General features: G+C 35.1%; 2 protein-coding genes across 2 annotated transcripts in view; both read right to left on the bottom strand.

The window, feature by feature from the left end:
• Positions 1–8345, bottom strand: part of LOC142352780 (uncharacterized) — a 44429-nt gene extending 36084 nt beyond the window's left edge. The window contains exons 1-2 of the mRNA XM_075404890.1: positions 6935–8345; positions 2364–2588 (exon numbers count right to left, since the gene is read on the bottom strand). Coding sequence (XP_075261005.1) covers positions 2364–2588; positions 6935–7426 — 717 coding nt within the window. The 5' untranslated portion in view covers positions 7427–8345. The remainder of the gene's footprint in view (positions 1–2363; positions 2589–6934) is intronic.
• Positions 8346–10920: 2575 nt separating this feature from the next.
• LOC142352790 (uncharacterized) lies at positions 10921–14622 on the bottom strand. Its single transcript, XM_075404902.1, has 3 exons — positions 14492–14622; positions 13474–13638; positions 10921–11309 (listed from the first exon to the last, which is right to left on the bottom strand). The coding sequence occupies exons 1-3, from the start codon at positions 14602–14604 to the stop codon at positions 11009–11011; spliced, it is 579 nt and encodes a 192-aa protein (XP_075261017.1). The 5' UTR covers positions 14605–14622; the 3' UTR covers positions 10921–11008.
• Positions 14623–17510: the final 2888 nt, after the last annotated feature.

Raw genomic sequence — 17510 nt, 5'->3', positions numbered from 1 at the left:
CACCCAGTGCGCCACACCAAGGTGGCACCTGGGAGAAGTTAGTTCGTAGTTTTAAAAGAGTACTGTACACTATCCTCGGTACGCGTCGCCTCACAGATGAGGTGTTGAACACTACTTTTTGTCCGGTCGAATACGCACAAAACTCACGTCCCTTAACGCCCGTAAGCGCCAACCCGTCCGACCTAGGCCCAATAACACCTAATCATTTTCTACTCGGTAACCAAGCAACCAGAATTCCGTCCATCGTTGGCGTCGACGAGTTTGATCATCGTAAGCGGTACGCCCGTGCACAGTCATACGCCAATGCAATTTGGGCACGTTGGCTCAAGGAGTATGTACCTGCACTGAACCCTAGATCTAAGTGGCAGACGCCTGCCGAGCAGCACCTCAAGGTCGGTGATTTAGTTTGGATCGTTGAAGAAAGCAACCCTAGGGGTTACTATCCAACTGCTCGGATTGAAGAACTTCGGTACGGCTCCGACAGCGTCGCCCGCTCCGCCGTCTTACGCACGCCATCCGGATCGCTCGTCCGCCCACTCGTTAAGCTTGTTCCAATCCTCCCAACATCTTCTTCCGGGCCGGAGGATGTTACCGAGTAAATGAGCAACGCAATTTGAATAGAGCGAGAAATGAGCAATCTATTACGTCATATTTCTTAACCATTTAAATGCACACAAATTCTGTTCTAATATACGTAGAAATCTCCGAAAAAGTTCGTTTAACATAATTTTCGTTGAGCCTACTAATATACTGAATCGATTGCGCTCCTTTTAGGCTTAATATTTTTATGTTTCGAAAACGTATTGGTGACCGATCTGAGCCGAAAATCAACTCAGACAAATGCCTGCTAAAAAAGATCAAGCTAGATTTGCCTGTAAGTAAACGATGCTTTTTGCCGTGATGATGCTACGAAACAGATGCCGTAAAGTTTCGATATAATGTTTATGCCTTGATGTAAGCCCAGTATAGTTCGACAAAATAGATTGCCTTGACGTTTCGATATACAGTTGACTATAGACTGACTATATATATATATATAGATCTCGATGAATTGAATTTACGAAAAACTGCCTTTTGTCAGCTTTACTTGTAGTTCACTCGTCGATATTCAATAAGTGAATAATCAAAGGACAAACAATACAATAGGCTGCACAACACACATACCGAAAAAGACATATTCATGTGCTTTAATAATTTTCATTTCTTTTATTTTTTACTGTAAAAGTTGGCCTTCTACAGATTCAAACCTTTTAATAGCTGCGTCTTTGGAATCCCGGACTGAGCGGCAAGTCAAAACCCGTAATGGGCACGTCTCTTTGCAAGTCCTATATCAGTACTGTATGAGAGCTATGGATCAAGTCACTGTTGACACTTGTTAGCGTAAATGCAAGTCTTGGTCAAGACGTGGAAGTCTAAATGCAGGTCTCGGTCAAGACGCGCAAGTCCAAATGCAAGTCTTGGCCTAAACGCGCAAGTCTAAATGCAAGTCTCGGCCATGACTCGGTAAGTCTAAATTCACGTCTAAAAAACGTCAAAAATAGCCAAAATAGGCTCCAATGGCGCTTGGTGGCGGCAAACAGGGCATTGAGTCAGCAAGGGGTTCCTAACTGCATTACTCCTTTTCACATTTTCCCCTCTGACATTTGCTCAGCATTTGGTAAATCTGAGAAAATCAAGACAAAAAATGTCGAACTTTCGACTCTAAACGTCTGAAAATGGCTGAAAATGGCTCAGAAACACCTGAAAACGCATTAATATAGCCTATTCTGATCTCCCGTAGCGGTAGTTGATAGTTTTGAATGACCTTGGAGTGTTTTCAAAGCACCCCGGAAGAGTGGTTAAAAGTTTATCCCGAAATCGTGACACGATACACAATTTTTCAGATTTGTCAGACTTGCGTATTTGTTTTTAGACGTGCACAGTATTGATATTCGTAGAGTTGCATTTAGACTGGATGAGTGCTCATCTTGACTTCCAATTCAGTCTTGTTGTAAATGAGCCACGGAACGATTAAAACGACTCGGAAAATCACAAATAGAAAGGAAAAATAGGCCAAACAATTTTTTTAAAGCTAAACGAAAAGTAGATAAAAATGACTCAATTTAATGAAAGCTTTTTGGCAAAGACAAACTCTATAGTTCATAACAACCGCTAACATCTATTATAAATCTAAATCTATTACAACCATCAAATTTCCACAGCAAAAAATATTTTTCCAAATATGAAATTTCATTAATAATGAAACAGGCTTATACTTTTTGTCAGTTGTATAATTGCTTTTGTCAGCCATATTTTATGACCGTGGATGATTATTACTCATGTTGCTATAAAACAGATTTTAGAGTGAAAAATCAACTGCATACCTTATTGCTTTCTGAGGAGAAGTTGCTCACACGGCTACTGTTTTGAGGATATTGATGACTGTTATTGTTGTTGTTGTTGTTTGTTGACGTCATTCCAATGCGCGAGGATCTGAGACTGGTGTTTGAATGTTGATGGGTCTGTTGGGGATCAACTGGGTTTAAGTTATTATCTCCTTCGACCGGGGAATGATCTTCTTTTGGGGCCAGTTCGAAAAAGTCGGCGCTCTTAAAAAAAGAAAACAATTGCAATTACACAAAGAAAAATCTGTATACTTTAAGACGTCCTAAAGTAATTTCAATACGCAAAATATTAATACGTATACATTACTTTAGGACGCATTAATGTTAATAAATACTTTCGAGCAGTCATTCAGCATTTTCAAAAACCTTTAGAAAATAAGAGTGGAAAAAAATTGAATTGCCCTTGATTATTTCAAATCAAATTAAATTTTTATTTGTAATTTGTTCCGACCCCTCTTGAGGAGGGGGGGAGGAACTATATACTCAAATGGGAATTATTTTGTTCAGACAATTTTGGCCGATCGATATATTCATCGTAGAGAGTTGAGACTAGTATCATTCGAAAGCTTGTCCAGCGTAGAATATGGACTTTAAAAGATTTCTTTTTATTTTCGTTACTCACAGGGAGTTATCAAGGCTTAAACTTTTGAGAAAATAGAGTGAATTCCTTTGATTTTTTTTCACATTTTCCGAAATTTTTCACTAAAATTTCGCTAATTTTGCTAAAATTTGTTGAATTTTTGCAAAGAAAATGTTGTTTATTTTGTTTTTCAAGACAAAAAAATATTATCCGCTATCTTTATTTAATTTCAAAATTTCTAAATATTTCAAAATAAATACTTTTTCATCAAAAACAGCACGAAATAACTTTCTTAGTCAACTTTGAATAAATTTGCAGGAATTACGCACCCATACAACACTAATGCAATCTTTTTAGACTCAAAAACGGGCTATTTCTAATTCAACTTCCGTTTCGAGTGCTCCGTAATTAAAACTTTGCCGTTTTTTGCTAACTTTACTCGTTGACAAAAACGAAGCATTTATTTTTAATTTTTTTTCTTACGAAATATCTACATCTATAACATTTGAATAATTAAGTGTTCGTAACGGACGAACAGCATTAGCAGCGCTATTTTTGGACCAATCTTGGACTGTTTTAATCCAAAAATAATTCGCATTGTAATCAGTCGGTCTTTTTTTTAAAAAAAAAGATCTTTTTTATACATTAATTAAATTAAAGAATATTTCAAAGATCAATAGTGATAGGTCCAGTGCGCTTCCTAATTAGCTCCAAATTATTTTATCTAGTTTATTATTTGAAAGCTTGTGGTCGATTGGACTTGTACAAATTTTTGATTTTTAAATAAATCATGGCTTTTTGAATTTTGCCTCCATTTTTCTCTTAATTTGGTAAACCTGTAGCTTAGTGTCAGCTATGAAAGAATGCTTCCTCTTTCTACTGAATTCAAATTAAATCTTTATTGAAATTTAAACCCGGTTTCACGCCTTAAGTTATGATTTTCTGGCTTTGATACTACTAGATTTCAGATTTTTTTATTTTCAAGTATTTGCCCAATTTTCACGTTTTCTATTCTTGTCAAATAATCCCGTTATCAACTTTTTATATATCAGCACATTGGTTTTTTAAAAAATCGATAATTTTCAAATCTCTAAGGATAACCTTTCTGGTTTTAACGGCTTCGAAAATACTTTCTTGAAGAATTTATTTGAATTTTTAAATATTGTCTTCAACTGTAATTTTTAGTTCGTCTTTTTACTCGCATGAAATTTCCTGTAAAATGATCCGGTTTCATTGGCTTTTCATGTAAGAACAGAGGGGCCGATTTTAGTAGATAGCTGATGGCTTTCATGACTTCGAAAACAATTGATTTCCAAAATAAGAAAAACAATTTTTACTTTCGCATTTTTCGTAGACGGAAGATATATTCAGGATAATTGCAGCTTTTAAGGGCTTCCTTTGGAAGAAAGAACGAACTTTTTTCATAATTAATGGCTTTCATGTCTTTGGAAATAATTTTTTTTCGAAAAAAAAACAAACATTACTTAATTTTGTCTTTTTTTTCTTTTTTTGTCTGCTTGTTACCTGGTTTCATTGATGAGAGGTCACATAATACATTATTGCTGATTGAAGAAGGTGCTATTAAACATATTTTGAGGGCCAAAGCAGGGCTTTACGGTTCCGGAAGCGTTTTTTGGCAAAATTTGTCTGATTTTTTGTTTGTTGTCTATTTGTAGTTGATTTTGTAACCGCATAAAAATCGAATACCGACATCTTTAGAGACACTGGTAACTGTTAACAGATGGGATATTTTAGTTGATTTCTGAAGGTTTTCATTACTTTGAAATTAATTGTTTTTTTATCAAAATCAGCGAATTTTTCAATTTACTGTTTTTGTTCTTTGTTGTCTAATTGTCTATCTGACGCTATTTTGACTTTGTTTTTAGATTTTGTTTTTAAAAACAGACATAATTTTTTGTTGTAATTATTCTTTGTTGTTGTTGTTAGATTTTGGTGTTCGTCTTGACTCGCTTTCTTAATTTTGGCATATCTCATCTTTCTAATGCATCAGTTTTTACTCCACTGAATTATTTGCTTTGGAGGCTATATTTTCGTTCATACACCATTTTGATTTTGAAAATTAGTTGAATGTTTGTGGTTTTATATCTGTAACTCATTTGGTAGACAATTATGCCAAAATTGTGGATGAGCGGAGTCGGAACCTTAAGTGCGATCACACATTACTGAGCCTCCTTGTTGTATATAAGCATCATTTGAGACAACAATATTCAATTAGAAGGGGGAAAACTCTTCAACTTGGGTATTAAATCTCGCATCTAAATCTGACTTTTTCTTCGTCGCCTAAAATATATCTGTTTCAAACCTTTTCTTGATATCAGCAAACAAACATTTTTATAACTGCTAAATGAGTTTTTTGTCATAGATCAAAGAAAACTTGAAAACCGGTCTTATTCTTATTACAATTGTTTTTGACCAACCGTTAAAAATTCTTAGAGCATTTTGCTTTCGAAAGTCCTTTGATTTTGAAGAGCAATATAATCAAAACAGTGTGATCTCAATTCTGCAGTGTTGCATATTGGACTGATATAATCTTCAAAATAAATTAATTAATTATGAATGAAATAAGTCATCTATCTATTTAGGTCTTCAATGAAATAGATCATCTATCTGTTCATTTATATATTTTTTAACTTAGCCCTATGTATTTCGATTGTTATATTTGGAAAAAAGTAAAAAAAAAATTCAGACAAAAGCAAAACATTCTGGCTTGCAATTTTGAGTACTTTAAGCAAACATCAATTGAAAAACGTCAACGCAGTGTCCAAAAAGCTGAATATTCGTGGAAAAAGCTTCAATCCATTTATTGCAATCTGTGTGGTCTCCATTATTAAATGAATCTTGGTTGATATTTATCTAAAATTCAAATGTCTGCTTATTATTTCTTATTGCCAATCTTAATTTCCTCGCGTTATTGAACTTGAAATGAGCACAAGTCCCCACCTATTGGATGGCATTGCTAAAGAAAAGGCTCCCCTCTCATTGGGTGAGATCAATAATGATTCTGGGCGTGTTTCTAACTCATTATTTAATTAGTTCCTAAACTAGCTAGTTCTCCTCTTAAAAATTGTGTAACAAAAAATTTGGTTAAAAAACGCTAAAAATTTATTCGAAATTTTAAAACGCAATTTTTTCTATTGATTAATTATTTCCCACGACATCACTCAGGTGATGGTAGCTGAGAATAACGGATCGAAATTTGTCTATTTTTCTTAAATTCTTGAGTCAAAAAGATATTCTCGGAATTTTCATGAAATTAAATGCGTGCTTAAAAACACTAAATTATAATTCCAATTGTTCAAAAAGTTGCATAACAATAATTCTTTTTGGATTCCAAACAAAAAGAACAAAACAAACAAATACGAGGCACACCCTGCTCATTTTAGTCAAAATTTTGAAAACTCTATGCAATTAAATCTTATAGCTAATAAGGAGGATCTTGGCCGCTACATGGCAAAGTAAAATATATTTAAGTAAATAATAAGTAAATGAAGTTTTAAAACAGCTCGATTAAATATTGTATTTACGAGTCAGTCTTGCAATCTTTCTATTTTTTAAATATTTTGTTTGAATTTTTTTTTTCATTTTTTACCAACAACCGGTATAATTGAACTAAAAACGACGAGCAAATAAAACAGACTTTGCAAAACTTCAAGCGAAATATCTTCAAAATCTTTAAAAATTGAGAAATAATTTCTGAAAACAGTTGGAAAATGTTTAAAAGTTTAAGCAGAATAACCAATAACCATTAAGCAAAAAAATTATTCTGCTTATTAAAGACCATTAAGTATAAAAGTATTCTGCTTATTGGCAGACTGGCTTTGAAAAAGTGCCATTGAGCCCTAGGGAGCAATTTTTACGTGCCAAACCGCCATGTTGAAAATTCCGACGACGATCGGAAACGGCAGCACAGTTAAGAAGACGGATTGCATTAAAAAAACAAAGTACTCACACTCATCGTGGTTGCAGATCTTGAATTGGTAGTTATCTTCAAATTTCCAGGGTCCTTTCCAGGGTACGCTTTCAACACTGGCCTTGAAATAAACTTATAAGGCACTATATCCGCCCCACTTTTCTCACCAAAATACTCCCCATTAGGGAGCAACGATCCAGTTTTATCCAGTTTTGCTTTCGGGTGTCTTTGGTAGAAATTAGCGGACGTTTTCGTGCTTGACTTGCTAGAGTAGCCAAACTTTGAAACGTTAACAGGGTTTTCGGCTGTTTTGTTGAAAATTATAACGTGCGAAGTGCCGCCCAAATTAGCCGACTCGGAAAAATCGGTCGTGCTAGTAGAATCAAGTTTGTCGCTCTGTCGGAAAGATCTGTTGGGTTGTTTCTGCTTTCTGGGAAGGTAGTCTAATTTGGCAGTGTTCTTGTACACGTTGAAGTCATCGTCTAAGCCAGAAGGTATCCGAAATTCGAGATATGTCGAGTGCTCAACCATTTTTGTAAATCGTATTTGCGGTGTAAAAAGATTTCTATGTTTGTTTTGATCTAATATGAAAGTTTTTTATCTTTGAATTATCTACTAGACTTTGACAGAAATGAACGAAGGTGTCTATGAGGTGGGTCTCGTGCTAATAGGACCCCTTATAATTAAATTATCAGTGGTCCACTGAAAGTCTATTTTGACTAGGCGTTTGCTAAAGGTTTGTTTCTAGTAAGCTTTAACGGGAATAAACGAAGGGTTTTATGAGGCGGGTATCTTGTAAAGAGTACCCTTATTGACAACTGACAAAAACCCCGTGTAAAATTTGGTAGGCGAAAAACTGCCTATTTTGAACTATAATTGTGCCTATTCAAAATTTCCCAACTCACAATAAAATTTTCTCAAAAACCGTTTGAGAAAAAGCAATAGCAACAAACTTTCGAACTGGTAAATATTTTCAGAAAAAATGCTTTCTTTGATAATTATCAGATTTCAAAAGTCGATAAAGGAAAAAACTAACAATTTTCCATGATTATCTAACGTGCGCCGACATAATTTAGAATCTCTCTCTTCACGGGAGGTAAAAATAAGCGTCAAAAAAAGTAATAAAATATATATTTGTACAATGAACAAAAATGACCAGCAGAAAAATAAAAGCTGCTTTATCAAAAGCCAACAATTGAACAATTTTGGACATGTAATTTTTGTTCAAAGAGCAGAACACAAATGGTTGCTTTTGCCAAAAATATTGGCGACTAATTTTGGTACAAAACAACCGCGCGTTGTTTGTTATAAACTTAATCAAACTTCTAAAGCTAATTGGGCTTGAACAAATCTACTCAGCTGCTGTGTACAACACGTAAAAAAGCATCTTATTAAAATTAAGCATCTGCAAATAAACAAAAAACAATCTGAAAAATGGTCAAAAAGCGCTGCTATCTTCGAGTGACTTTTATTACGCTCTAAACAAGCTTCGATTATTTTGTAAAAAGCGCTCAGCAAACGAGAAAAGTTTGTAAATAATTGCGAGTCAAAAATAAACTCACGTTTCAATTTGTTGGTAAAATAGATTTATTTTTCGTAAAATTTTCTTTTAGCTGTGAATATATGTTTATGTTTTGGTGATAAATAATATCAAAACTGAAACTGAAGTGACTTTATCTCGAATACGCATCAGCTGATAATTAATAAAACGTAAGTAAACATCGGGTATTGTCTATGTTATCTTTTATCTAATTTATGCGAGCTGTGTTTTATAACCTAGAGGTTGCGTTGTTATAAACTGAACCGCTTTTTGATAAAAAGCAATCACGAGATAGCGTTTAAGTCATAAAACGCGAATGCCTGAGAAAGATTAAATCGATTTATTGCAAGTATAAAATGGGAAATTGGTTATGAGGTGATTCGGTTGTTAATCGGTCGATCAGATTTTCATGTTTTATGAGTAGGTGGAACCAAATAAGAACACCTCTTTGTATTTTAATAAGAACATCCCTTAGTTGAAACTTTGTTCCAATGAAATAAAAAGCATAGCAGGACAAGTCCTGACGTACAATTCAAAGAATTTTCATTGACTAAACAGAAAACTAGACCTGGAATGAACTATGAATGGATTGGGAAAACCATTTAGAAAAAATTCGATCCAAAAAATCGAAAAAACAGTAAAAATCAAAGTGAAATTGCCGCATGTGAACAAAAAACCTCTAGCGAGAAAGCGAATTTTTGTTCAAACCCCGTTTTCTCACTCTACTTTAAATATAGAGCAAAAAAATTTCACGCCGCAAAACCACTCGCTTTTTCGCTCCACTTCCTGTTTCGGCGTGACCAAAATCACTTCTCCAATTTGACTTCAAAAATCATCAAAATGTGTGAACAGATCATAAAAAAAAGAACATAGCCGGAAAAATTCCGGAAACGACTCGAAGTGGAAATCCGTCTAAACGCCATCCAACTACTCATCAGACAAAACGTGCCTCCACTAAATTACGATTATCTTGAATCAAAACAATAAAACAAAAAAGAAAACAAAAATCAAATCTGTTAAAATATGATAAAAAATCTGATCGAATTTTGTTGTAAATTGATATCCGAAAAATAACTATCTCTGCCAAAATTACTTCATCAAGGCAACTATTACGGACTAAAACCACTTATGAAATTTTTGAAAATACTTGAGGCCAAATTATGAAAAAAAACAATTTGCACTAAAAAACTGGAAAAAAGTTAATATATTTTTTAATATTACAAAAGCATAAAAATCAAATCCAAAGAAAATTTTGTTTTCAGCCAATGGGGTATCCAGATGGTCGCAAAATAATCGGCAAGTCATAAAAGGCTAAGAAACTTGTCTAAAAAACAGAAAAAAAAACGAAAAACTACGATAAATTGAGAAAAATATTCCGATTTTCGCCAGTTTTTGTCATATTTCTCAACAAAAAAAATAATTCAAATCCAAAAAACTGTACCCAATTGTTATATAAAACTTGCTCAAGTACAAAAGGGTCTTTTCAATACCCATTTGAGCCAGTAAAACAAAACAATCGTTAAAAAATCGCAATAACTAGCCCAAAAATCAGCGAAATACATGAAAAACCTACGAATTAGCAAAATTTTCGTACGAATTTCCGGAAACCTTCAAACCACTACCAAGACCAGCCTAAAATTGAAACAAAATTACAACCAAACCCATTAACCAAAAAAATTAAAAAAAAACTGCTTTAAAATGCCGCACGTGAACAAAAAATTTCGCTCGCTTACAGAATTTTTTTTTTTTCACACCTCAATTTCTCGCTCACTAGAAAACAGCGATATGAACAAAAACCACTCTCTTTTCGCTCCGCTCTTCACTTTTGTTCAATGCCAAAATCACTCCAATTTTTTTCACGTGTTTTATTTCCCGCTTCAAAATTCACTCCAATAAAATTGATTAAAAAAAGGACTTCTCCAATACTCCTCTTCGAGTCGTAAAAAAGACAGCGCCCCAATACAATTCAAATTCTTTGAATTGTAAAAAAAGAAAGGATAGTTTTAAGTTCATGTGATGAAACCCCATTACCGTAAACAGAAATATAATGGGGCTCTATTCAGCGGGTGATCTGGAATGAGACGCACGCGGAAAATTAATCTTTAACTATCAGCATAAAAAGATTATGCAAAAACAAAGAAAATAAAATTGTAAATTTTTGTTATTCTTCACATTTAAGGGCAGCAACTCAATATATTGAAAGGAAAGTAATTTGCAAAAGGCACATTTAATACTGGTTTTCTTAGTCCATAAAAATAGGGGATATGTCTCAAAAACGGTGTCAGTTTGATCAGTTTCGGAACTGTTTCCTCTAACCGCCTAACCCTCTCCCCTCATAAAACATGGCCAGATATAATGCCCCCTCCCCCCACTCCCTCATATTTCCTTTTACGACCCCCCCCCCCCCCCCCCCCCACGGTTCAAATTTATCCGCTGAATTATAGCACCGTGTCGCCCACCACAAAGCTGAGGAAAGAGGGGGCTCGGAAACAGAATTGATCCAAATTTCAATCACGGGGAGAGCGAGATAAAAAGGAAACAGATACAACTTTGTGACGTCATCGAAGTTTAACTCAGCTCTTTGTTGAAGACCAGGTCCTGTTAGACGCGATAAAACTGTCTGACAAAAAATTGTTGGTGCTGCCATAACCGAAATCAGTATTAGTATTGGAGGATCCATTTCGATGTGTTTTGTTTTCAATTGGTATTAATTTTGCGATCGTTTTTGAACTGTTTAGACCACAAAGCTGTTTCATTTTGAACCAATCACATTTGAGAATTGAGAGAGTGATGGCTTTGACCATGTTGACCTGTTTGCAGAACTGGTATCTGAATTGACTGTATGTGCAGGCATACAAAACGGGGTTGCACAATCTAAAAACGGAACCCAAATTTAATTGGCAAACGGTTTCTTTGAAAAAATCGCGGAAAAAAAGCCCACCTAATTTTACATAGGAAATAAACCCCCTACGGAAATAAACCCCCGTGGAAACACACCCGCAGTGGACCATTAAAGAGCTGCGTATTTAGCGCGTTTGGCAATGCCTCGCAAACCATGGCCACACATTAGCGGCCCGTCATAATTGATATTAAATTATTACAACCGAAAAAGTTATCACAACAAAAGTTCAGATTTAAACTGGGGTTTTACATCCGTGAGGATTTATTTCCGTTGGAGTATATTTTCTTCGGGGTTTATTTCTTATCTAAAATTAGGTGGAGTTTTTTCCTAGACTCAATTTCAACAAATGATCAATTCTGGCAATAACGTTATTTAATTTACAAACGTACATAACTCAGGTGTGTCCCTCAATTATGCACCACTAAGCTCTAAAAAAGCTGTCGCAAAAAATGTCTAACTAATCAAGAGTCTAAGAATACTTTCAAATAACGGATCGAATATATTGATCCCTACAATCATCTACGCTTTAAAATTAAGCACATTGGACTAAAGCATTCAGTACTCGTTATTAATGGTTTCATTCGGTTTCCTAGAAACTTGGTTTCAATCTGTTGATAGAACAATACATCGCAAAACAGTAATCTAACATAACTGAAACAATCTCTTTGGCACGGAGTAAAGAAACTCCATCTCTAACTTCGCTACACTTAGAAACAAATACAATTGTCCTACAGTTCAGAGAAGCTAATATTATTTGAAGCTCGATAGCGGACGGCTGTTCACGGCAGTGCCTCCCATGCGCCGTGGAATGAAATCAAAAAGCAGAAAGCCAGTAGTCACAGCGAATCACGCTCAACAGCTGATCATTCGGATTGTTTCTTCTCTTCTCTGAATTTTTTCTCTTCTCTGATTGGTCAATAAGTTGCTTATTTAAACTCTAAATTCTATTCAACAAACCGCTTTTTGCGAAAATGGGAGTACTTGAAAATAACTAAAATTAACCGGAGCAAGTAAAATTAACCCTAACAGATCCTAAAAAAATATTTCTTAACACTTATTAAAATAGTCTATGATGGTCAGTTGCATTTAGCTCGAACAAACATTTTTTTCTTTGCTTTCATAGCACAACAGATCTTGGATTCACAATATATTGATTGTTGGATTAACTTCAAAAAGTGTTTTTAGAAAGCAAAAGTTCACGGGCTGATTTCAAATCTAGTTTTTACCTACCCGGAAGTTGGTGGCAGAGCTGAATCGGCGCTGAATCAGTATAGAGACTTTCTATTCTTGGAATGGCCAGTACTCTTCTCAGGTCACAATTTACATTGGCCAGTCTTGATTTTTGAGTAAAAGTTACTTAATGAAAAACAAGATGTTCAGCTTAACTCCCACCAGCAAGTTGTGCTTTATTTCCGATGCGAACATACACGGGGGTACTTGTAACATTTAATTTGCATGGCAAGTTGTAACCACTAAGCTAAATGGGCTTTGTGGTAATTGCCTACAAACTAATTTAGGTATAAATAGTGTTTATAAGACCAAAGTTATTACCAGTTACAAGCTACAAAAGTATGACATTATTCTGCTCAGACTAAATTTTTGGTTATGAATTGTTTTCAGACTATACAGGATAAAGTTAGCCTGGGCGAACTCTATGACCTCAAAATAATTCTAATGAAAAAAAACTACACATAAAGAAACCTAAACTACTCTGGAGATGCAATGTATCAGAACTGAATAAATTTTTTACGCTTGAAATATGCTGATTCAGCTCTGAAATGCTCTGAGACTCAAGTCTGGGTATGCTGCAAATAGCTCAAAATTGGATGTAATATTAAGCGTCTGATTTGACAATTGAGTACTTTTCCATAGAATTTCAAGTTTTGTTGATCAGCTTGTTGCTCCACTTGTTGATCAAATTTTGCTGAATTTCATGTTTTTTATTCAAGTTTTGTTGCTCGAGCAAGCCAGTATGGCCAGTCCAAAGCAGTCTTACATTTAACAAACCTTAAGGCACTCTCTTCTATTGGTATCGTTGACACCTCGACCCGGGAGTGAAATCAATGATTAAGAAAATATTTTAAGAGACTAATATCCAGGTTAACAAAACTCTCTAGAAATGTGAAGAGTACTAACGAGTGTAGTGTAGTGAATGCCTGGAAGAGTACGAAAACCCGGACAGTATCTGGGGTCTGTCTGATGATTTTGAGGAAGCACAATAACCTCATCAATTCCTTGGGAGTCCAACTGACTCCATAGATGATCACAGATGCCAACATCGTTCGAAACACTAGCTTTGACCTGCAAAATACCGGTCATAATTGGACGGTTATTTTGCAAGATCTTGAAAGATTCTCAAAAGATAACCGTTGGAGTTCTTCTGGTAGAACAATTATTTAAAAAAGGAAATTTCGATTTAACGCTGTAACCTTGTTAACTAAAAATGGGTTAAGAAATTTACAAGAATCTGGCAAGTCGAGGCTGAGGTGCTTGAACCAAAACCCCTTCCAATCAAAACACCTTAGGTTCTGGACAAGTGGTCAGGTACTACCTCTGAGCATAATCTGGACAAAAACAAGAATTATGGTTTTGAATATGTGTTGAAGAATGTGTGTATGAGTTAAGTATGCACTTTCTTGAAGATTTATACTGTGAACTAATCTAGCAACACTCCTTCTTGCAAGATTCCTAGAAACTTCTTGCAAGATTGGACCCGCTCATTTTTGGGGTTGTGAATTGCTTATCTCCCCAAACACACAAACACACACATAAACACACACACACACACGCACACACACACACACACACACACACACACACACACACGCGCGCGCACACACACACACACACACACAACGACAAACACACATGCAAATACACACACGCACGCACACACACACACACACACACACACACAACGACACACACACACATACAAATACACACACGCACACAAACACACACACACACACACACACAAACACACACACACACACACACACACACACACACACCTACACACACACACATAGAATATTTATAATCTATTGTTATCATCTCTTATAATTATCTTAATAGCTGTTTATAATCCATTTGTAATCTTTAATCTATAATCTATAACTATAATCTATAATAATAATGAAACTGTACCCACTTCTTTTGATTGGCACTTGGCTTTGGGATGTCGAATGCACCTGCAGAGGCAGAGAGCATCATCAACTCATACTGTTTGTACACTTGACACACCTTCACATACAACACTCCCATCACCACAATTGGAATGACCACTATGGCTGCGAACTCGTAACTCGCTATCAGGATTATGAAGTGTTTGTCTCTGTAGAACAACAAAATACACTACTAATTAATTATTGATCAAATTTTCTCTCATAATTGATAATCTCTTCGCTGCCCGGGCCGAGGAATTTTGCGAAACTTATGTAAGATCACTAGATATGTAAAGTCTTACATATTTTGCTCTGAATTTAGCGTAGATCTTACATATTTTGCGTTGAACTTAGCGTTGGTTTTACATGAAATCAACGCGTAGAACTCTGGTATGGGATTCAAACAACTGACCTCCTGCTTACTTGTCGCCTCTTCTACCATTGTGCCACAGAAACTTACTTTTCTTAGGAGCCGCACTCTTTACAAAATCGTACTGAAAAATCACGTTTCACATAATTTTGGCGTTTCTAAGCGTAGACCTTACATAATTTTGCATTGAATTCATCTTGGATCTTAACCACTTTTTGCTCATTTTTCGCTCTGCTTTTCTCTTCTATCAACTCTTTGCATCTTCTCTTGCAAGCAACCAGTTTCTGATTTTTTGAAAAAATTGCAAAAAAATTGTGCCTGCCTAGCTCATTTCATTACCCAACTACCCCCTCCTACGTACACCACATGTACCCCACTCCTCAATGTACCCCAACAGGTAACCAATGAACCCCCCCCCACAGGTATCCCCCCACACGTACCCCCCCACGTACTCTCCCAACGAAACAAAAAAGCAAAATTATGTAAGGTCAACGCAAAATTCACGCAAAATTATGTAGGGTCTACGCTAAATTCAACACAAAATAAGTAAGATCAACGCTAAATGCAACGTAAAATTATATAAGTTCTACGCTAAACTCAACACAAAAAATGCAAGATCTACGCAAAATTCAATGCAATTTATGTAAGATTGGCGATGAATGCGTTGAATTTATGTATGATCTACGCTAAATTCAACGCGAAAAAACTTAAGGTTGGCGTTGAATGCGTTGAATTTATGTATGATCTACGCTAAATTCAACTGCGAAAAAACTTAAGGTTGGCGTTTAATGCGTTGAATTTATATAAGATCTAAGCTAAATTTAACGCAAAATATGTATGATCTACGCTGAATTTAATGCAAAATATCTAACATCTACGCTAAATTCAAACAAAAATCGTAAAATTCACGTTGAATGCGTTGAATTTTATATAAGATCTACGCTCAAGCGCTGAACTTACATGCATTCAATGCATTCAACGCCAACCTGACATCATTTTGCGTTTTTTAGCGTTAACACCTCGGCCCGTGGCTTCTTAGGTTTTTTAAGCAAGCAATTTTCATAAATGGATTTTTTGTTTATTAAATGTCTGATAGGAAAAGTATTGTATTTTAAGATCCAGAGAATATTGATACTTTTAATCTGAAAAACAATTTTTTACTGCCCAACCTAATTGTTATTTGAGTGAGGATGTGAGATTGTTGTTGATTCAACTCAAGATAAAGTATGACTCAAATAATAATGAATTTTACTACTGTTAAGTGCAGCAAGAATAAGAGCTTAGAGTTGCCTGATACTAACTACTGCAGCGTAAAAAACGTTTTGTTAGCACATAGAATACTACTCAGGATATTTTTTACTTGATCTTGGTGTGTTAATGATGAGTAAGTATGTAGCACCAAATATTTGATGGATGCACTTTTAGTCAATGGAACAATTCATTTGTTTTGGTCAATCAATAGTTCGTTTGGAAAGCTTATACAGAAAACAATTAACTCTAAATTAGAGACTTTTTCAATGACACGGGCCGAGGTTTCACCCTTAATCCACCCTAATTAGCAAGGATTAGGGTGTAAAGTGTATTCCATTCCCATTTTTCGGGAAAAGAATGTAAGAGTGTAATTTTAAAAAGTTACACTGTCTTTAGACTATTTTCTCCACTCTTTTTACACTCTTTGCAAAGATTTAGGGTGGACAGATAAAAAACTACACTCTTACACAATTACCATTATAACCGAAATTGAAAAGCAAAATGCAAGTATCAGTTGGCGCAAGGTCTAACGCACATGAGAATAGTAAAATGTTCGAGAGAGGAAATGGGAGGAGCAATCCTCTGTACCTCCTCAAATATTTATCTTTTAAAATTACACTTTTGTAATAACACTCTTATTTTAACACTTTTTACACTCTTTTCCCCGTTATTTTCGGGCAAAATCCTCGGCTCGGGGAGACGGCATCTTTCTTAATAAGCCAATAATTGTTTTTAATTCATTTTTTACTTCATTCAAATCAAGTCTCAATGTAAAAAGAAGCGTATCATCTGCATTTACTTTTTAATAATCATTTGGGGTTTCAGTTGAGGTCATGGATATAAATTTGAACAGTAGAGGCCAGAGTCTTGCTCCCTGTGGCACATTTTGATAGAGATATTTCCAATTCAAGTCAATGGCTTTAGCCATTTTTTCCAAACCAATTGAATGCGTCGTTTCTTTGTATTTTAATATTGTAAAATATCATGAAAACACTTGAAAATAATTCCCCAGTTGAAGTATAGTGAAGGAATGGATCTAAAAATCAGCACTCAGAATCATTTTTTTGCAGACTTTTCTAATTTAGTTCGAAATTTTACCTCAATTTTACCTCTTTCCCTCCTTTTCAACCCGGCTGTTTTTTGGTGACTGATCAATAGGTAAAAAGTGAAAAGGTTGAAGTACTGTTTCACTGGCCAAGTCTAAACAATTTTCGAGATCTCGTTAATGCACTAAAAATCCATTCGAAAACACTCATATCTTATTTGTTCACTCATCCTCTTGTTTTTAGTTGTACTGGTGGACTCTATCGATTTGTTTGAGGACCCCTGATACAAAGGTTACTTAATTAATCGAAAAAATTTTTGGGATACTTGAAAAAGTATGC

The sequence above is a fragment of the Convolutriloba macropyga genome, chromosome 1 (assembly GCF_964194025.1).
Source record: "Convolutriloba macropyga chromosome 1, txConMacr16.3, whole genome shotgun sequence".
Lineage (NCBI taxonomy): Eukaryota > Metazoa > Xenacoelomorpha > Acoela > Convolutidae > Convolutriloba > Convolutriloba macropyga.
The sequence above is the reverse complement of the archived record's forward strand: the minus strand, read 5'-3'. Positions and strand labels throughout refer to the sequence as shown.

Bases quoted from the DNA above. Each gene is read 5' to 3' on its own strand.
- LOC142352790 (XM_075404902.1), bottom strand. From the start codon at position 14,604: ATGGGAGTGTTGTATGTGAAGGTGTGTCAAGTGTACAAACAGTATGAG. The intron at 13,639-14,491 runs GTGGGTACAGTT...GGTATTTTGCAG, and splicing joins CCAAGTGCCAATCAAAAGAA to GTCAAAGCTAGTGTTTCGAA. The intron at 11,310-13,473 runs GTTAGTACTCTT...TTCCGTTTTTAG, and splicing joins GCATTCACTACACTACACTC to ATTGTGCAACCCCGTTTTGT.